The 22823-nt window shown below is 42.8% G+C and overlaps 1 protein-coding gene across 1 annotated transcript; it reads left to right on the top strand.

Moving 5' to 3' along the window:
* Positions 1–732: 732 nt before the first annotated feature.
* Positions 733–21460, top strand: GRPR (gastrin releasing peptide receptor). The gene is made up of 3 exons (XM_082220898.1): positions 733–2015; positions 17428–17779; positions 20926–21460. Exons 1-3 carry the CDS (start codon positions 1597–1599, stop codon positions 21310–21312), a joined length of 1158 nt encoding a protein of 385 aa, XP_082077024.1. The 5' UTR covers positions 733–1596; the 3' UTR covers positions 21313–21460.
* Positions 21461–22823: the final 1363 nt, after the last annotated feature.

Genomic DNA, 22823 nt, shown 5'->3' with positions numbered 1-22823 from the left:
GCAGAGCATCCATCTTTTGTGTGTGCCAAAGGTCCGTGCTTCAATCTCTGGCATGTCTAGGTATGGCTGGGATAGACTTCCTGTGTGAAACCTTGGAGAGCTCTTAAGCTAGGTGGACCCAAGGATCTAACATAACATAACATAACATAACATAACAACATAACATAACATAACATAACATAACATAACATAACATAACATAACATAACATAACAACATAACATAACATAACATAACATAACATAACATAACATAACATAACATAACATAACATAACATAACAAGGTAGCCCTGTGATCCTATGGAACACATCAGCAGATTGTGCATCCCAGAACATTGGAGAATACCTAACGTGTCTGTTCTGTATAGAAATAAGTGCTGGTATTTCAGACCTCTGAAACACAGGAAGAAATTCAGATGAGAATTTCAGATACACCCAGATACTGAACACATCCTTAGCATTTCTGCAGAAAATCTCCCTCACCCCTACCAAACAAATGGGAATCAAAAAGAATCCAGTACTGTTCAAATTAAATAGATACACAACTCAAACCCATATATGTTTACTGGAAAGAACATCCCATTGTGTCCAGTAATGATGACTCCTAGGTATGTGTGAACAAGGTTACAGCCTATAGGCATAGAATCATAGAATCATAGAGTTGGAAGAGACCACAAGGGCCATCGAGTCCAACCCCCTGCCAAGCAGGCAAATAGACACAATTTGTATAATTGATTCTAACAAAATCTTGGATGAAACAGAGCAAATTGTTCAAGTATCTTGAGACTGTTTGTGCAGAATTCTAGCTCTCTTGAATTGTAGGGTAAGACATCAGATCCCTTTTTTCTCTCTTCCTCAAAACCAAATGTAGTAAGGAACAGTGTGAGACTTTAAACTTGTGCCTCCTACATAAGAACAATCCCAACAAAAATGTGTTACAGGGATTCAAGAGTATATTTCAAAACACATTTCATTGGGCAGTGATGAAATTGTCCAGTAGGTGGCTGACATCCCCCAGAAAAAGACTGCACTTTCCTATATATCTACTGTACTCACAGAAGGAAGCTTGCTATGGTGCGAAGCAGGGAGAGAGCTGACGTCCCAGAGATCCTGCCTCTAGGATTTGAGTGTTTAAAGGAGCTGCTCCTCACCTTTGCTGCAAACGCAGCCTGCACGTGCAGGATCTGAAAGGGCTGGAAAGAGCAGCAGCTACCAAAAGTTCTTGCAAAATGCAACCCCTCCGTTTCGACACTGAAACCTCACTAGGAGTGTTGGTAATGGACTATGGACTGCTTTGTGTAGACCACTGCTTAGTCTTTGCAAATTGGAGAAGTACTTATTCCCAGGCCTCATGAACAGGAGAAGTTTTGAACCAGAAGCTATGCTGATGCTTCCTTGTTTTGAATGGGCTGGGTTTCTTCTCGTGCATGTGTTTCCTTCTATGATCAGTCACGTCACATATTAGATTTCTGCCAATCACCACTAAGGGACGAAATCGACTCGAAAGAATCTATAAAGCTTTTTTCTTTTTCTTTTCTTTTTGGGGTAAAAACAATAATCAGGCAAGCATTTTTTTGGTACGCCAAAACTTGACCATGTCTTCTGAGGACTGCGTTAGGCTAGATGTGGAGTTGGATGGCTTCATTCTTTGCAACACCTCTTCTGCTCAACATGCAAATCTGTCCTTCCTGGATGAAGACTTGTTTTACTATCGGTTCCTGTATGCAATTCCAACCATATATGGGATCATCATCTTGATAGGACTCGTCGGCAATGTTACGCTCATCAAAATCTTCTGCACCGTGAAGTCCATGAGGAACGTCCCCAACCTGTTCATCTCAAGCTTGGCTTTTGGAGATTTGCTTCTTTTGCTCACCTGTGTTCCTGTGGATGCCAGCAGGTACCTGTCTGCTGAATGGCTGTTCGGTCGGGTTGGATGTAAACTTATCCCTTTCATACAGCTGACTTCAGTGGGGGTGTCCGTCTTCACCCTCATGGCTCTCTCTGCTGACAGGTAAGCAGCTGTGCCTAAAAGTCTTCTTGAGGTTCATATAGTATGGTGTGTTAAAAACCCAAGGATCAAATTTGGTTTGGGAGTAGGGTTGAAGTTATGTCTTTCTCCTCCCTCTGAAAAGTTTACAATAAAGAGCCAAAATAATAATAATGGGTTGCTTAAAATCTGTACCTAAATCTATATGGGTGAGACATGACAAAATAGCTATCTTTCCCAAAATGAAAACTTGCTGTGCCCTTCACCTTCAGTGTTCTTAATATGCTTAGCCCTAATTAAATTATTTTTATTTTGTGCTTTTTAAAAAAATTCAGTGGGGAAAAAATTAAAAACAAATATGGGTCAAGGGAACTGGGATGTCATTATTCATACCATAATTACACCCATGTTATTTCATCAGCTATTTCATTTCATTTGGGCTATTTCCTTCCACATAAATTGATTTAGAATCCATTACAGTTAACAGGTGTTGAGTGGAAAGTTATAGAGTTGCAGTTATCTATCTTTCTGCAAATTGCTTTCCTCTACATTTTAGGAACCTGATGATAAAACTGTTCATAGAGGAAACAGCTAAAACCTTTAGTACATTGTTAAACCCTATTTCTACAAGCATTCAGAATGTATGTTGCAAAATGAAATGTAGCAGACTTTATGTGCCAAACGTCTTTATTGATTCTGCAGACTGTAAAATCCTCTCGTGTGATCTATACTGGAGATTTCCTACACAGACCTGTTGTCTATGACAGAACTTTGCAGATAATCAGGTCTGCACAATTCTATAGCTAGCAAGGTCTTTCTACAAACAGGGTGAGTTTTACTGAATGAACAGAAACAACACTATGTTATGAACCTCACTGAGCATTTCCCTAGTAAAAAAATGAATTGCCCTCTCATTCACCATCACAACCAACCCGGTATTCTGCATACATACACACGCGGCAAATAAGTGAGCCCTTTGCTACACAACAATAATAAAGGCATGTTCAATGAAACAATAATTGTAGAAATTATTCCTGAATAGTACTTACCTGTATTTCTGAATAGGCATGCATAGGATTGCACTATAAATTACTGAATCCCCTAGAATAGGATCTTTACAGGAACACAGCTCAGTTTGTTACAGCGTGGTGCTGATCATGGCCAGGTTGCAGGTTCCATCCCCATATGGGGCAGCTGCATATTCCTGCGTTGCAGGGGGTTGGACTAGATGATCCTCAGGGTCCCTTCCATCTCTACAAGTCTATGGTTCTATGGTTCTATTGCTGTCTCATCTGCCTTTACTGTTGCAAGTGACTTGGTTTGTTTGCTCAATTACTCATCCTGAGTTATCTGTTTGGGGGGATATCTGCCTGTTCTTTGCTTGTGGTACAGTGGTCTGGCTGTGTGTATTAAATCTGTAGGACAGGGGCGGGCAACCTGTGGACCTCCCACTGTTGGACCCCAGCTCCCATCAGCTCCATTCAGCATGGCCAGCAGGCAGCATTGTATTCCAGCAAACTCTGTTAAGCAGCTCCATTGAGAGGAGTTAGCAGGGGGAGGAGGCTGTGAGAGGGTTTCAGCTATGATATTTTGAAGGGCTGTCATCAGAAGTCGCTTCCTTCCTAAAGACTCACAGAAGAATGCTACTGTCTTTCTATTGTTTTTAAAACTGGGCTCTGCATAATCTTAGCATGTGAGCTGTAGACATCCCGTCATGCCTCTTGCATCTCAAAAACGACTTGTGAATCAAACAGATTCTTGTATTTCAGGAGGCGGAGATTCCCTTAGGATATTTGTTTTTAACTGGTGAAAGTTCAGCAAGGTTGCCTGGCACAGCCTTGACAGAAGGTGGGTAGTCCGAGGCCAGAGGTGGAAAGAAAGCTCCCCTCTCCCCAGCTCTCCCCTGGGTGATCCGTGTTGTCAGAGAACTGTCAGCAATGGTGCATGCACCCCCACCTGAGAGATGGATAAAGGGGTTCCTCCCCCTTACAGGCACCTTATTCTGCATGCAAAGAATTATCCAAAAGGATAGGACATGCGCTAAAACCACTTTTTGTGCATGGATCATCCTAGAGGCAAATGAGCAAAGCATATACTTCACATGAGAAAAAAAAGCTAAGCTTTTCAGTCCAGGAAAGAAATATGTAAAGGGAAAGATGAGAGGAGCTGTAAAATCCTGTATTAACTGAGTCAGACCATTGGCTCATTCATTCATTCATTCATTCATTCAATTTCATAAAATTTATAAGTAAAGGTAAGGGGACCCCTGACCATGAGGTCCTGTCGTGACTGACTCTGGGGTTGCGGCGCTCATCTCGCTTTATTGGCTGAGGGAGCCGGCGTACAGCTTCCGGGTCATGTGGCCAGCATGACTAAGCCGCTTCTGGAGAACCAGAGCAGCGCACGGAAACGCCGTTTACCTTCCCACCGGAGCGGTACCTATTTATCTACTTGCAGTTGACGCGCTTTTGAACTGCTAGGTTGGCAGGAGCAGGGACCGAGCAATGGGAGCTCACCCCGTCGCAGGGATTCGAACCGCCGACCTTCTGATCGGCAAGCCCTAGGCACTGTGGTTTAACCCACAGCGCCACCCATGTCCCTATAAAATTTATACACCATTGTTAAAAAAAAACAAACAAACACACACTCATACCTCAAAAGCCTCAGGCCACCTAGCTCAGTATTGTCTACAGTCACCAGCAATGGCTCGCAAGGATTTCAGAGAAGGATTTCTCCCAGCTTCTGGGAGAGATGCTGGGGGTGAAACCTGGGACCTCTTGCGCACAAAACAGATGCTCTACCACTGAGCGACAGCCCCTCCCCATTAATATTCCAGATAGACTGTTAAAACTAAAGGAAAGCCAGGGAAATTAAGACGAGTAGATGTGCAACCGACATCTGAAGCAAAAATGGCTAAAGATATTATCAAAAACACCCATAGCTCCAGTGATGTACTGGAGCAGGAATGTTGGGTTCATGGGATCTGGGCAGCAGGATCTGCAGGAGCAATATTTATCAGTGTTGTAAGCCTGGCTTGAGGGCCGTGGGTGGTTAAACCACAGAGCCTAGGGCTTGCCGATCAGAAGGTCGGCGGTTTGAATCCCCGTGATGGGGTGAGCTCCCGTTGCTCGGTCCCTGCTCCTGCCAGCCTAGCAGTTTGAAAGCACCACAAAAAGTGCAAGTAGATAAATAGATAACGCTCTGGCGGGACGGTAAACGGCGTTTCCGTGCACTGCTCTGGTTCGCCAGAAGCGGCTTAGTCATGCTGGCCACATGACCCGGAAGCTGTATGCCGGCTCCCCCGGCCAGTAAAGCGAGATGAGCACTTCAACCCCAGAGTCAGTCATGACTGGACCTAATGGTCGGGGTCCCTTTACCTTTACTAAGCCTGGCTTGGGAGTAGGGCAGAGAGTTGCAGTAAAGGATGTGCAGCATTTACCTGGGAGGAGCCTTTTCTCCTTCATAACACTAGAACTCATGGGCATCCAATGATGCTGACTATTAGAAGGTTCGGGACAGATAACCCTTTCAGTATTCTACCAGATACTTCCAGTATCTGAAGCGTTTCAAGTGCTGTGAGGCCAATAATTTATTGGGATGTAGGGAGAGGGAAGGAATACATTTTGCAAATATCTAGAGCCCCAATGGTGCTGATTAAGATTTCTGAAAGAGGTACAGAGCCCATCCAGAGAGCATTGTCCAGGCTTTGAACGCCCAGCTTTGCACAAGAACCGCCCCCCCCGGAGTCCTGACAGATAAATGCTTTGTACTGTGTCAACATGAAAAACGGTGGTTACCCGATCAGGAGGGAGCAGCGGTGCATGAACTCAGTCACACTCTCTCCTCTTAGCAAGTGTAATAGCCCATGGCACAGACCACCTGTTTCGTAGTGGACACACAGCAGAGAATCAATATTGTGAAGCTGTAAAAATGTCTAGGAGTTTGCCTTTTCAAGCTGATACCAATTTGATTGCTTCCTGCTTCTGAATTACAAGAATAGTTATTATTTCCCCAGGGTTTTGTTTTTTTTTTTAAAGGTCTCCATTGCTAATCTGCCGCTCTGTGCATGTGTTGCATGTATACAGCACATGTGGGAAACTACAAGCCACATGTATACGTTCAGCTGGGGGAATCAGCTCAGCAGCTAGGCAAAGCATGACATCACCCTCCACCCTCCACCAAGGCAGTGCAGTACATTGGCAGGGTTCAAACTGTTGGCCTATCAGACCAGAACTTGGCAGTGAAGCTCATTGGTTGACCTTGGACCAGGTACACTCTCTCTGCTTAACCCACCTCACAGGGCTGTGGTGAAAGCAAAAGAAGAAGAAAACCATGCACACTGCACTGAGCTCAGTGGGAATAAGGTGATATATAAATGCAGTAACAGACCCTCCAAGTGTCCCTATTTTCCAGGAACAGTCCCAGATCTACAGAAGCCATCCTGGTTTCTGATTTGATCCTGGAATGTCCCACTTTTTCTTAGGACATCCCTATTTTCATCAGAGAAATGTTGGAGGATATGGAATAGGCTGCCCCAACCCTCAGTATTCTTTTCACATGGCACTCACCTGAACTCAGTTCCGGCATTTCCCAGGTGGGTGCCATTGGCATTTTAAGAGAATGAGGAAGGTGTTCCTGGTGAATTCTGGCTTTTCTTCTTCTAGACTGGGCACCCCTATTTTCATCAGAGGAATGTTGGAAGGTATGGGTAGGATGTCCCTAATTTCACTGGAGAAATGTTGGGGGGTATGAGTAATATGAACTGTCTACCAAAAGCCATCAAAACTTCTTGGGCAAATACCCTCCTATAAAACGAAGCAATACAAAACACCAAACCTCAGTCTCTCCTATGTGTGCGTACACAATACAGTGGTACCTTGGGTTACATACCCTTCAGGTTACATACGCTTCAAGTTACAGACTCCGCTAACCCAGAAATAGTACCTTGGGTTAAGAACTTTGCTTCAGGATGAGAACAGAAATCGTGCTCCGGCAGCGCGGCTGCAGCAGGAGACCCCATTAGCTAAAGTGGTGCTTCAGGTTAAGAACAGTTTCAGGTTAAGAATGGACCTCTGGAACGAATTAAGTACGTAACCAGGGGTACCACTGTAATTAGAAAGGCAGCTGGACTGCTCTCCTAGAAAGTTGTTTCCTGGAGATTGCTTCTGAATAGGGCCTATCGTACTCTGTGCCTTGTGTGTGTGTATAGCTAGATATGATGAATCCACAGAATCTTAAACATCCTGGGTTGCTTGCCACTCTGTCAATACAGCAGAAGACTTCATTACATCTCTGTTTACAGTGCGCATTTCTTCAGCTCCCCTGCCCATCTCCACCATGCAGTGCAAACAGCCAGAGATGCTGAGTGAGAGCAGATGGTTCAAGTGCAGCAAACTCAGAGCTGTTAGGAGCAGCACGTTTATCCATGACCAAAGCAAAGGGCATTTGGTGAGGTCGGCCAAAGGGCTGCAGAGGTTGCAGCTAGCTAGGAAGGAAAAAAATATATTTAAGAATGAGAAACAGGTACAATTATATGGGCACCGGGTGTTGTTTGTAGGTGCCTATCAATCCTGATTATGAGCTGGAGCTTCACTGCACCAGATAAGTACTGAATGGAATTGCAACACATTGTCTCGTTCCTCATAAAATATACCAGCTGGAGAAAGATGATGATGATGATGATGAGTGGTGGCATTAGCATCAATATTATTATAAATTTGATTTATAATTCCTCCCTTCATCAAATGGTCCCGAGGCAGGATATACATACAGAAGAACAAAGCTTTGAATGCAAAATAAAACCCAACAGTAGAAAAGTGCAAATTAATAATGCCTTGTGCACAAGCAACAATATTACATAAGCAATATATAACAACAGCTAAAACTGAACAAGATACCGATAAACAGCAAGTGATAGCAAAAGCAGCATATTAAAGACCAGGGCAAAGGAGACGTGTCTTTAACCATCATCAAAAGGTAAACAACTTTACATCAGAGACATCTTGGAGGAAAGGCCTTTCCAAAGATGCAGTGCCACCACTGAGAAGGTCCTATCACTCACCAATGCTCCCTGTGTTTCAGCAGGTGGTGGGACAGCAGTAAGGGGCTTCTGTGTTGGCTATTTCATCACTGGCTTGCTCAGGAGGCTGTGCAAAAGGACATAATTTAAGACTGGGGTTGTCATAGAACATGCCTACTTCTACATTATTATATTATTACATTTACCCCAAAACCTCAGATTCTTTAGCCACTTCTCTACATCTGCTCTTGAGCATCTTGACCAGGCATAAACTAAACTCGGCCCTCCAGATGTTTTAGGACTACAAAACATCATCCCATCATCCCTAGCTAACAGGACCTGTGGTCAGGGATGATGGGAACTGTAGTCCCAAAACATCTGGAGGGCCGAGTTTGCCTATGCGAGATCTTGAGAATAACTTTGTGATGTAGATTATACCTACTATAGGTGAAGGATTCCACTGTGTATTCTTCTGCTTAGCCCCCATCAGCAGGAGAGCTTGACCACTGGCAAAACAGCTCCACCACACAAGAACACACCAAATGCCCAAATATTGGCCAGGTAGAAGCAATCTCTGGCAGCAGCTCTGATGGCAGCAGCCAGTACAGTCCCTCAAAAAGGGAGTAAGGTGGTGCAGAATCTCCTGGATTCTGTGTGGACCCTACTGCCATTATGTGACAGCAGCAGTCCCTGTTGGGCCTTTTGGCTTTGCTGGACAGCTCAGCTGTTTAGAGCATGGTGCTGATAACATCAAGGTTGCAGTTCAATACCCATATGGGACAGCTGCATTTTCCTGCATTGCAGGGATTGGGGTTAGAATCAGTGATGGCCAAACTTGGCCCGCCAGCTGTTTTGGGACTACGACTCCCATCATCCCTAGCTAAAAGGATCAGTGGTCAGGGATGATGGGAATTGTAGTCCCAAAACAGCTGGAGGGCTAAGTTTGGCCATCTCTGGGTTACATGATCCTCAGTATCCCTTCAAACTCTACAATTCTATGAAACCTGGGCTGTGAATTTGACACTGGATGTGCTGCTCTATCAGACCACAACTGACTGGAGGTTAGGATTACCTCCTGAGTTAGCGGCATGGAAGAAAGGATCTGAACTCTACCTCCAAATTACCGGACCATATATCACAGTCCTCACCATAGGAGCTAACTCCTAGGGACCAAAGTCCCTTTGCTTCACCCCTAATAACATATTTGAGGGAGCCAACCCCTTCCTCACCAAGTTGATGATCGATTATTCAAGTTGGCACCCCTGCCCTTGCTGATCAGTAGTTCCTGGGAACAGAAGGACCAATCACAGGGCAGAGGAAGATAAAGGCAAGCCTAAATGCTGTTTCACACAGTTCCTTGCATAAATGCCTCAATGAATCTGCACCTCTCATTTCTATATAATTTTACCTCGTTATGAACTCTGATTCTTGTTTAGATCAATCCTGGCAGCAGTGGGCAGTTTTCTGTGCTTTCTATTCTCTCCAGCTCCAACTGGGAACATAGGCTGAATTTCCTTTCAGCACATCTGTCTATGTTCTGCGTAAGAAAATGACATATCAAAATAAATAACTAGCAGTTAAGTCATTAAGGAAAATAATCCCTCTGAAAAGGCTTTAAATAGCACAGGGCATACTGCAGCAGCCCACTGACAGAGTGAATGGAAACACATCAGATTGTTGAACATTGTGCTCCCTGAGCCGCTTATGAAATAATAACCCTATAATTATAGAAATTAATGATTTCTGGCCAAAAAGAGCTAGAAATACGAGGGGTGGTGAAAACAAGGATCTACAAAACATGAGCAGCTGACATGTGGCAGTTACCCGTAAGGATGTGTCTACCTAGCATGTGTTTCTTCATAAGGTGCTACCATCTCATTTTTACATTGTTGCACACTTAAATATATAATTCTTAAAAATCCATTTGTAACCCTCTACACACAGACTTCCCTGGAGAAAAAGCCCCAAGGACTAAACATTGGGAAAAATTAAAATTATTACAAAATATTACAATGCTGCAATATGATAGACACTTATCTTTTGTTTCTTTGTTATGCGTTATGTATTGTTTTATACTATACTGATATTTGTATACTAAAAACATTCTTGCATGGGGGGATCCATACAAAAATTCAGATTTAAATATGAATTTAAATAAATATTTTGCATTTTATCACTAAATGTTTATTTCAGTGTGGATTCCTCCCCCCACCCCTTCACGTATGCATTTCTAAAGCATTTTGCCCCAAAATGCACATGCCTTGGGTACGTTTCCTTGAGCCAAGAGCTGCATTTCAAAATTCGGAGAAGTGCAAAACCTGCAGGCTAGTTCTGTATATCACCTCTAGGAGGTGTGAATTAAGACAGCTTGCTTAAAAATGCAGGCCAAACAAAATTCTTTTGCATCCCTGGTGGCAGGCTTCAGGCAAGCATCTCTGCAAGAGACTGTTTTTGACACATCCTGCACCATGTTGTGGGCACTCGTGATTGGATGGTCATGGGCAGAATGGCTATATCAGCAGACCTTTTGAAGGGTGAAGGGAATTCAAAGATGTCCACAGAATTCAAATTAGAAACACTGAAAGAACATCACTTGCTTAAATTACTACATGTAGCTCAGTTGGTAGCGCATGAGACTTGGGTGAAGCTGATATCCCATTGTTGCTCCAGAAATTTCCCCATCGCTCTGTCCCATTGTTTTCTCTTATTTTTATCAACTTCTTGCCCATTTTCCATGGAGTTGTTCTCCCCTTCCTTTTGCTGCACCCTATCTTCTATCTATTAAATCACAACTACAATTGGTAAAGGTAAAGGGACCCCTGACCATTAGGTCCAGTCGTTGCCGACTCTGGGGTTGCGGCGCTCATCTCGCTTTATTGGCCGTGGGAGCCGGCGTACAGGTCATGTGGCCAGCATGACTAAGCCACTTCTGGTGAACCAGAGCAGCACACGGAAACACCATTTACCTTCCCGCCGGAGCGGTACCTACCGTATTTTTCGCTCTATAACACGCACCCGACCATAACACGCACATAGTTTTTAGAGGAGGAAAATCCGCAGGCATGCCACCCGTAGGTATTCCCTCCATAACATGCACACACATTTCCCCTTACTTTTTAGGAGGAAAAAAGTGAGTGTTATGGTGCAAAAAATACGGTATTGTATTGATGTGCTTTCAAACTGCTAGGTTGGCAGGAGCTGGGACCGAGCAATGGGAGCTCACCCTGTCGCGGGGATTCGAACCACCGACCTTCTGATCAGCAAGTCCTAGGCTCTGTGGTTTAACCCACAGCGCCACCCGCATCCCTGCAACTACAATATTATAACTTCTGTTGCTCATATCTCAAATCCTGCTCACGAATTCCTCATACTATAATATTTTTAAAAATATTCTGAAAGAGGGCATCCATTCTTCCAACCTTTTGTACTTTTCAAAGCACGAGGAAATCTGGACCAAACTCACCATAAGGTTATCCTGTATTAGCAGCTGATAGAGGTGCTGTACTGGATGAGAAGGGTCTGTACGATCAAATAAATAAGGAACTTGACGAAGTCACAAGTAGTTCTTTTCCGTTCGCAGGGATATATTTTTATATGCGACATCGCTCAAGATGACATTTCTCTCCAGTAATGCAAATGTTTGTAGCCCACTCTCCTGTTCTAGGAAACATTTGGATCATAATGTTTATAACTGCATACCTGCATCAGTCTTCCACTGTGTTCTTGCCTTTCCAGGTAAACAGTAACCTGGAAAAAAACATTTATCATGGTAGCAACTTCCAATCTGTAGAATTTCTAGTAGTACAAGCTTTCTCTCTTATAACATACACACACACAAAAGCACACGGGCAGATGAACACCACACTTCTGCTAAGGTCCTACAAGAATAATATTAATGGATTTACTGAATAGATTACATATTTTTTTTAATTGAGGCCAACTCAAGCCATCTCCAAGGGAACCTGTGCCTGAACTTTTAAAAAGAGCAGGACGTTGAGTCCTGGATATTAATTGCTGATAATGTTGGACTGTGAGTTTTGAGAGGTCACTTCGTTTGTGGGTTCTGTGCAGAACATTTGCTGCACTTATTAGCTCACATTGCTTGGGACTGAGATTGGATTAATCACTCTGCTAAATATGCTAAGAGAGAAGAGCAGCCTTGCTAAATGAGGCTCATGCTGCAAGGCAGTAATTACCACTATGTGGAGTGGCATATTTCTGTCCATCTCTCTGTCTCTTTAGGCATGTGTGTCTGCACACATGAAACACTGGTAGAGAGCAGGGTCTCACACATTGGACAGAGGCATCCTGGTTCCCGGCTTGATATTTGCTGCATATTTCTTCAGATATTCTGTTTCTCCATGGGGAGAATGTTTCATGATAAATGTTTCATGATATTTACTAATAGCTTCTCACGATTCCCAAATATTATTTGGGATATTCTAAGGGTTGTGAGTCCTTTGAGATTCATAACTCAAAGAATCTGTCTTAAGTTTTAGATTATTATTATTTATATAAAAATGAAGCCCCATGAATGATAGTGTTGGAATTTGCTTTATGTAGCAGGATGCCAGGGAAAAATAGGGTTCTTCAGTACCCAAATATGGTTTCCCAAGTGCTGTTGTTTAGTCGTTTAGTCGTGTCAGACTCTTTGTGACCCCATGGACCAGAGCACGCCAGGCACTCCTGTCTTCCACTGCCTCCGGCAGTTTGGTCAGACTCATGTTTGTAGCTTCAAGAACAATGTCCAACCATCTCATCCTCTGTCATCCCCTTCTCCTTGTGCCCTCAATCTTTCCCAACATCAGGGTCTTTTCCAGGGAGTCTTCTATTCTCATGAGGTGGCCAAAGTATTGGAGCCTCAGCTTCACGATCTGTCCTTCCAGTGAGCACTCAGGGCTGATTTCCTTAAGAATGGAGAGGTTTGATCTTCTTGCAGTCCATGGGACTCTCAAGAGTCTCCTCCAGCACCATAATTCAAAAGCAACAATTCTTTGGCGATCAGCCTTCTTTATGGTCCAGCTCTCACTTCCATACATCACTACTTTGAAAACCATGGCTTTAACTATACGGACCTTTGTTGGCAAGGTGATGTCTCTGCTGGTTTCCCAAGTAAATCCCACCAATTAGTTACCATCTCAATGCATCTATATCAGGGATTTAAGCTGCCATAAATTCTGATGGTAAATAATAAAAACAGGCACATGGAACTAGGGAACAGAACCAGAAGTGTAGCTTCAAAGGTTGTACAGCACATCACATGAAACATTTCAGATGAGTTTGGGCTGTTTATCTGTAAGTACAAAGCTTGGTTGCAGGTTTCTCATAATGTTCTTTGTTAGCCTCTGCAAGGATTCCAGCAATTACACTTCTCTATCTAATATAAGTTTCTCCAGCTCCGTATTTGCCCATTGTCATTCTTGACTAGCTACGCTTTATGTCACTGTGAACTAAATCAGTTACTATAGCAACTTCTTTGGCTTGGTCCAGGTAACTAGGAACGTACTCACTTAAGCCATTAACTTCCAGAGTGACTCACCTGGGCATTTTTCTCTTTTCAACAAGCTGATTTTGGCAACCACTGTTGCTTTCACCCTGAGGTGATTGCAACCATAAATTTCATTGTAGGAAGAAAGTGGCTGGAGGTGGATTCAGACTAGCTTATATTACTGTCCACCCATGCAAATCCACCCTCAGTTTCAAAATCAGTAACCAAGACAAACAATCATACTTGTAGGTAGTGGCTAAATGAAGACGAACTGCTGGATCTTTTTAAGATGCGTTGTAAAAATTCAGCATGTCTCCAAAATTATATTATCCCAAAATCATACTAAAACCTGGGATGTATTATTGTTTTATTTGGTTATTTGTATGTTTGGCTGGGAACAGACCACGTCCAAACTTTTCACTCAGTTGATGTTAACTCCCAGATATCTGACTAGATTTCTGAAACCACCGCAGCAAAGAGCAGCTATTAAAATGCATTTAGGATGTGATATTAACTGAAAGAGGTGCAGGACAGAATTGACTCAGGAACTGGGTAAAATTATATTACCAAAGCAGCCTTTTTTGCTCATGTTTCCTCTGAGCTAAACAGTAGCTATTGCAGAGCTTTCTGAATATTTCTTATAAGGGTCATCCCCATACTGTCCACCTGCATCTCAGCTGGAGTTCTGGAGAAAGACTTTTTAAGTAATTGAACCAATTGTTTGACTAGTACAAAAGCACTGAACACACACAAAAAACTTATCTAATTCAGGAGAACTGATTAAAGGTTGTTAAAATCTAACCACCCATACACTGTGGTCTTTCAGACAATTCGTGGTTAGTATTGATGAGCTGAGTGGCTTTGCTCCATCGCTGAGGAGTATGGAAATAGGCAGAAAAACTTGATGCTTATGATTGATACTTGATGATCTACTAGGGCTCCCACTATTCATCTTGTACGCAGGCAGTAGCAATGGGTGGGGTGCTGCTGCTTACCTGACCATGGTGTACCAGGAGGGCAAGTGAAGTGGTGGTGAGGTTGGTGTGGTGGAAACACATTGGCAGAGCCAATCCAGTGTTTCTCCTGGTGTGTTTGCACCACACCAATCTCGCTGATGCCTTGCTCTTTCTCTTTGCCCTTCCAGTACACCACAGGGACAGCAGTGATGGGAGGTCAAGTAAGCACCCCTGCCATACCAACAACTGCTGCACACAGGTCCCTTCAACTTAACAGACCAGTCCTGGGCCAAATGTTGCTATTGAAGGTGCTTATGTGTAGATCATCATATTCCTTTCTGCTGGTCAATGAACACGTTTGTTAATTCTGGGCTTCCATACGAAATGCACACACATAGCAAATAATCTACTAAGATGGGAGGGAGAGCAAGGCAGAAAGCACAGCTATTTTATTTTTTAAAAGCAGCTATTCAGTAATTACACATCAAGCAATAACATAATTGCTTTTTAACCTTTTTGGCTCAGTTGGGAAGTGTACAAACAACAGAAGTCTCCCCACTGAATTAAAATAAAAAATCTGGATTAAGCAGCAGTGAGTATGATCGAGCCAAAGTTAAACACTTTTATGCCCCAGGGGAGACATTGAATGAGTGCTTGACTCTCCCACTCACATTAATTTTCTTAAGAACGTGCTTATCTTAATCAAATAGTAACAGCCTTCTAGAGCAAACACAAATGAGATCTGTTCCACATACATGCAATTTGACATCACAGATAATTGTTTACATAAATTAGTTGATTTGAACAAAAATAGGAATGCACTGGGGGTGGGGAATGAAGTGCCATGTTTTATCATAAAATAGTAAAGGAGCCCAATGAACTGAAAGGATATACCCAGGTGTTTATGGTAGCAGTCCTTAAAAATGACATTTTGTGTAGCCATACATTGTTAATTAACAACTGGAAAAATACCACTTGTTCAGTGTCTTATTGAGCTGCATCCTGGGTTGGGAAGGTATAATACTGTAAGGGAAGAGAATAAATTCCAAAAGCACGTGGAATGTGAGCTATCATTCTGCCCATTAAAGGTGAGTGAATCGTCTGGTGGTAGCAGCTGATGAACTGGTTTCCTAGTCCAGAGATGGGGATCCTGAAGTTCTGCAGAAGTTGTTGGACACACATCAGCTTCAGTCAGCTTGGTCAATAGTCACAAACTCTGCATTCCCACAGTGCTGCTGAATGAGGAAGGCCCTCCCTCCAAGCACTTGGAGGGAAAGGAAGCTTTCATACCTTAACAATTCCACAGCCAAACCCAGCAGTTCCAACTAACAAGCTGCCTCACCAGCCACCACTGTCTGCTAGTCACAGTGGAGATTAATCAGTTCAAAGATTCTGCTGTTTTTCATTCATAGGCTAAAGCTACAGACTGCAGGAGAACATTAGGTTTCTGCTCAGAATAATATCCTGTGATGTGACATAACTGTGTTGTGTGTTTCTTTGCCTACCGCCTGCAAGCGACAGCCAATGATACAAAAGAGTCAGGGAAATTTACACAGAATCATAGAATTGTAGAGTTGGAAGGGATCCCGAGAGTCATCTAGCCCAACCCCCTGCAATGCAGGAATTTCAACTAAAGCATCCATGGCAGATGGCCATCCAACCTCTGCTTAAAAACCTCCAAGGAAGGAGAGTCCACCACCTCCCAATGGTGTCCACTGCATTGTCGAAGAGCTCTTACCATCAGAAAGTTCTTTCTGAGAACCTACTTTCTTGCAACTTGAATCCATTGGTCCGATTCCTACCCTCCAGAGCAGGAGAAAACAAACGTGCTCCATCTTCCATGTGACAGCCCTTGAGATATTTTCTCTGATGTCAGTTATGCGTGTCCCTTCCACCTGAATAACTAGATCAGTCAGATTTCCATTCCCCCAGTGAAATCTTGTGCGTCATAAGTGGTATCAAACACTGAAGCATCTCCTCCTGAAAACATTGAATATTAATTCAGCGTGAAGGTACAGGGATTTCCCCTTTTCTCAGCAGCAGTTCTGGCCTTCTTGAATGATACAGTCATTAAATTTGGAAAAGCGAACTAAGGCAAAAAAGACACAATTACAAGGGCTAAATTAGATATGATTTTCATTGTTTGAATGCAATTAAAATGCATGTTCCTTATTTTTTTAAAAACTGTCAGTAGCAGCTGTACAGGGGTCAGGTAAGGAGGTAAGGAAGAGAAGTTTAACACCCCATCCCACTGTGGTCTATATTAAAATTACACTCCCACCTGAAGCTGCTCTTTTCATCAGGAAGGAAACTTCCACTGCGCTAAAGGAGGCTTTTCTCCCTGATGCAAAGTGCAAGACAGCAGAGGAGGGACTTTTGTCCAATCTATGGTAGATTTGTACAAAGAGGTACAGAATTAGCAACACTGGGCACCGTGAGAAATCCCTCCAGGAAATGTAGCCAAACCAAACACAAGATGGACTGGCACTTTCAGCTGCTGTCACTCTGAATGTTGTGTGCTGTCCTCCTTTCTGTTCTCATCAAAAGGAGCCCCTTATGAATGCTATTTATATACATATTAATGTCCACATTAATGAAAAGGAATCAATGTCATGGGCAATCATTTTGCAGGCTGAACTATTTTTCCTAAAAGAGTTTAACGTTTTTCAAAATAGCCACCAGCCATGTCACGCAGGCAAGACTTTGGTAATCCTCACCATCACAGATTCAGATCCACTGTTTCTAGGTGTGTTGGAAGCTGCCCAGAGTGGCTGGGGAAACCCAGCTAGATGGGTGGGGTATAAATAATAAAATTATTATTATTATTACTGGGAATGGGGGGAAGGGAAGAGTATAATCCAGTTTTTATGGCCAAATATATTTTCTCGTGTGAATAAGGTACTAATCAAGGCATGTTTGACCCAGTAGGTTCATCCTTATGGTTAGTAACATAATTATTTCTTTTGTCCTTAGGTATAGAGCTATAGTGAGACCAATGGACATTCAAGCTTCCCACGCCCTGATGAAGATTTGTTTGAAAGCTATCATGATCTGGATTTTATCTATGCTGCTTGCCATTCCTGAAGCTGTGTTTTCAGACTTGCGACCTTTCTATGACAAAGGCACTAACAAAACATTCATCAGTTGTACACCCTACCCACTGACCAATGAGCTGCATCCAAAAATTCAATCCATGGCTTCCTTTCTCATCTTTTACATAATTCCCCTGTCTGTTATTTCAGTATACTATTATTTCATTGCCAAAAACCTGATACGGAGTGCTTACAACCTACCGGTGGAAGGAAATGTCCATGTTAGAAAACAGGTATGTCTTATTTTGTTTGCAAGTAATAACTACTCAAAGCCAAACTGGGAATGACATTTCATTACAAATAAAGAGAAAGGTGTTTCAAAGGATCCATTGCGCAAAGAGGTATGGATAAATTACATTGCAGCTTGTCATTTGTGTATATTTCATGAATGGGAGTCTCAGTTCCTTTGCGTTTGTCCTTGTTTATTTACAGCTCTAATGACTTTAAGTATTTGGAGTTCAAAGGCTGTTTATTTAAAGCAATTCCATAAATACATTCATGTGGAAAAGTGATGTGAGGATTAAGTACGTAACATTTCTGGGGAAGAACTCAATAACCACCACCTTTATTTCCATCCAGTCCACCTGATTGGTTCATGCCTCCAAGAAGGATATGCATAACAAATCCTAGTGACCTTTGCAAACATCAAATGTTGGAAGGGTCACAGGATCCCCACCCCTGCTATATACTCACTGGAGAGTGAGCCCCATTGAATACAGTTGGCCCTTACCTCTGAGTAAACATGCATAGGATTGCATTTTAAATTGTGCATTAACTAGAAAAAAATTGGGGTGAAATAAAAGTATCACACTGAATAACTTGTGGGTGTTTTCCAAAAACAACTAATGCTCTTTATGTTTTCTAAATTATATGAAGCATTCTTCTTGTATTTCTTGCTCATGCTTGATTCTAGTCTTCCTTCTGCACCTCTGACAATAACCATTGAAAATATGCAGAGTAAAAAGGAGAAGCAATATTTCTCACCAGCTAAGGGAAACAGGAGCCAAGATTAAGTCTGTAAAACAGTGGTTTCCCCTTTGAGTTTCAGACAGACAGTGCCTTTTGTCTCTTTCAGAAACAAGTATTGCTTGTTTATTGCATTACCTTCTGCCTTCATAATGTCCATGCAGGTGGCAGGAGCTACAAGTATTAAGTTAAGATTCCAGTCCATAAAGTATATATGATTTGCCTTCACAGAAAAGTCTATCACAGAACTTAATTGTTAGTTTGATCTTTGAAAAAAAATTGTTTCTTAGCAGGCCTGTATCAATCACCTGTTGTCAACTCCATACCTTTCAGTCTAAGCAACTGAAAGGAATAAAAGATCTGAAGTGACAGTGATAGATGACAATGGCGGTACTGTTGCTGGCTTCCCCCTTTCAAGGTGGAATAGCTGCTTTTCTGAGAGGCTAAGCTCATTACTTGTTGACTGATTATTTTGTGAGATATAGTCACTGCTCTCTAGATTTCTCCATGGCTGTCAGTGTCTAGATACAGAAAGTTGAAATGAAAATCCTGGCCAGATTGCACCCCACTGAATAGAATTGCTGGGATTGAATGAAACTGCTGGGCTAGATCCGGCGTTGGTACAAGTTTTGGGATGGAGCTGCCCTCCTGAAATTGGTTTTACCATTGCTTACCCAGATGAGGCTGAGTTGGGCAATGGCAGCAGTGAGCTCAGAGTTCTGTGGCCACAACACCAATCTGGTGGTCCTACCAGTGCAACCTCACACCCACCCAGCCTCAGTCCCATCTAGGTAAGAAGCTGCAGTGCTGGTGCTGCGAGAGTGACTCCAGCCTATGCCACATGCCACTACTGAATAAATCCACAGGAGTGTATGGCCAGAAGCAGAAATAATTGCAGGCTGGGTCTGAGCTGAGAAAAGCATCTTGTGTGGGGCTGGAACAAGGGTATAGATGGACAGGCAAAAGAACGGGAAAGGAGGTTAGGGTGGTAGAAGACTGGGAGATGTACAGGGAGGTAAGGTGTCAGGTAATAATAATAATACCCCATCCATATGACTGGGTTGCCCTAGACACTCTGGGTGGCTAGCAAGACTGAGAAGGTCTGGCTGATGCCCAGGCCAGATCTGAAAATATTTATAACCAGGCCATGTAAAGAGGAACCAAATGGCTGTCCGGTTAGGGGTCGTCTAGAGGTGGAATTATGCTCTGAACTGGAACACTGTCAACGTTGATAGTGCTGTCCATCTGCTAGGCAATGAGGCATAGGCAGCAGTATTCTGCATGTATCTATCTGTGGTTTGGGACCAGAATATAAAAGAGTGTCTGCCCCAGTTTTGAAGGGACATTAGGATCCAAGTACCTCCCTTGTCCACACATATCGACTACTTAGCTCCTGCACATCCTTTGGTCTACTGCCCCAACTCACTAGCAAAGAGCAGGAATTGTGGGGGCAGCATTGCCATTTACTCTGCTTTTCAAGATTCTCATTTTTGTCACTGTCAAAAACAAAGAACAGGATTTTTCCTCACATCTCCATTTGTTCTCTTTGCATACTTCAGTTTTTGTGGCTTTTGGGAGCATGGGAAGCTGTGATGTCTTGGTAGGACTTAGATGTGCCCATTTTCTGTATTTAACTGAACTGGAAACACCACTGAAAAGTATGCTTATGCATTTCTTGTCCACAGAATACTTTCCCCACATAACTATGACATGGGAGTTCTGCTCCCTGCAGCAAGGCTCCCCTCTCCTTACATTTGTACAAAGATCAAGTTACCAATGATGGGACAAACATGGATAGAACCATAGGGCAATATGTTCCTTTGCTCTTGGTATGAAATATGGTGTTCCATAATGGCAAATCTTTACTGCTGTACTTCACTGTATGTATGCAAGGTGTCATAATGCATTTAACTCGGCCCATGGAGCTGCAATCCTTTGCATTCTTACATGGAAGTAAGTCCCGTTCAACTCGGGGTCAAGCAAACATGGATAGGACTGGACTGTAAACATATTGTGGTGCCCGCTCTGTGGAATGCCCTCCCATCAGATGTCAAAGAAATAAACAACTATCTGACTTTTAGAAGATATCTGAAGGCAGCCCTGTTTAGGGAAGTTTTAAATGTTTGAAGTTTTATTCTGTTTTTCATGCTCTGTTGAAAGCAGCCCAGAGTGGCTGGGGAAATCCAGCCAGATGGGCGGGGTACAAAGAATAAATTATTTTTATTATTTTTTATTAATATTTCAAATGGATTTATTTCAAAAGAAAATGGAGTTTTAGAAGGGGTGGAAGAAGCATGACTATATTTCAGAGATTGCTAAACTCAGTGCAGAACAAAATTACCCTGTCCTCTGTTAAACTGAAATAGTTTCCACATCTTCTATTGAATGTTGTTGACCATGTTGTTCTTTTCAGATGGAATCGCGAAAACGCCTAGCCAAGACAGTGCTGGTTTTCGTCTGCATCTTCGCTTTCTGTTGGCTGCCCAATCACATCATCTACTTATATCGATCGTACCATTATTCCGAGGTGGACACATCCATTCTGCACTTTATCACTTCTCTCTGTGCTCGGATCCTGGCATTTGCCAACTCTTGCATTAACCCCTTTGCACTCTACCTGCTCAGCAAAAGTTTCAGGAAACAATTTAACCACCAGCTTTCATGTTGCAAAGCCCGCGAGCTCGTGAAGTCCCAGAGCAGAAGCACCATGCGGATGGCGTCCCTCAAGAGCTCCAACCAATCGATGGTCGTGTTCAGCTTCATCAATGGCAACCACCCCTGCCACGAGGAGAATGTATAGGCTGCACCACAGAGACTGAAAATGGTCACAAGATCTGTGTAGCCATTGCTGCTTGTTTTCTTTTGTTTGTTTGTTCCTGTAAGTAACAAATGTACATAATTGCACAGAGAGGCGGACAGTGACCAGAGAACAAACTGACAGCATGCGAGCAAGGGCTGCCCACACCTGCACTGTCATTTTTAGGGTCTTGCATTATAATATGTGGGTTCCTTTTGGTTCCTACTGTTCAGAGATGAATTTGAAGGCATCCAAGTCCTCATCAGATTATCAGCCTGTTCCTTTGTTAGCCTTGTACAGAAGACTGCGGAGGGAGGAAACTTTTTTGGTACATGCAGGTTCTGGAAGAAAGTCAGGGTTATTACCATTATCGTTATTTATTGCTAGAGTGAGCCAGTCCCCCATTTTGTCCTTCACACTGTATGGAAACAGCCACAGGGTCCAGAGTAGAGCCAGCTCTCCATCTTCACTGTCCCACACTCCACTCTTCTGGACCCATAATACCCACTGATAAGGCATTCTCATCCCCTTTCTGTGAAATACCTGCATAGATGGGACAGTCCTAGTAGCCGAGTCAGATCAGTGTAGTACATTTGCACTTGCGCAACAGGTTAGCACATATCCAGAGAGAGCACGACCATTTTCAGAGATTGGCCTGAAGGCTTTCCCCCCATTTTGTCTGGTAGGATGCTAACTTCTTACTTATACCATTTTAGATGAGCAAGCCTGCAACAAAAATGAAATAACAAAATGATGTAAGGGACTCCCTGGTTCTATCTTACCTGCCCACCTTCACTCATGCTTAAGAAAACACCTTTATGGTTTTGCTTTTTGCACTAAAGTAAGGCAGCATTTCTAAGCATGCTTAGTTTAGAGTAAAACCTATTTAATCCAAAGTGATGTCATCCAGGGATTTTTTTAAAAGGAATTTTCACTGTGGCAGAGGGCAGGGGAATGAACGCAAAAGGGCACTTAAAAATCATGCAACAGTGCATTTTTCATCTTCACTTGAAATAATTAAACACACATTGATTTAAATAGGCAAACGTCTTGGAACATATATTCTAATAGTAAATTGTTGTAATTTAAAGAAACTTGGCATTTAAAACGAAACTAAAATGTCCAGAACTCTCTTTTTTTTATAATCCATTCAGCATAAATCTCCTGAGCAGGCTGACATTGTCTCCTGACTTTGATTGAAAAAAAGTGGACAACAGCCGGTTGGGGATCACAACAGGCTGTACCAAGCCCATTCAGAGCTGGGTTTGGCCATGCATTAACTACCTGTGTTTGTGTGTCATTATGCAGGGACACAATTATTTTTGGTTTGCACTGTGTGGTGAGAGAATTGCAATTGCTGCCAGACATTATTGCACCATGCTATAATTTATAGGAACCAGCTAGCGAAGATACAGAGACACTGAACATCCTAAATCACTCCAATGTGGGAGATGGGGGCACTTTAGAAATTACTTCCCATGGTTCCCTTCCTTCTTCTATGCAAGAAAGATTCT

This window comes from Podarcis vaucheri (assembly GCF_965113315.1).
Source record: "Podarcis vaucheri genome assembly, chromosome: 4".
NCBI classification, from domain to species: Eukaryota; Metazoa; Chordata; class Lepidosauria; order Squamata; family Lacertidae; genus Podarcis; species Podarcis vaucheri.
Note: the sequence above shows the minus strand (reverse complement) of the source record. Positions and strands in the feature narration are given on the sequence as shown.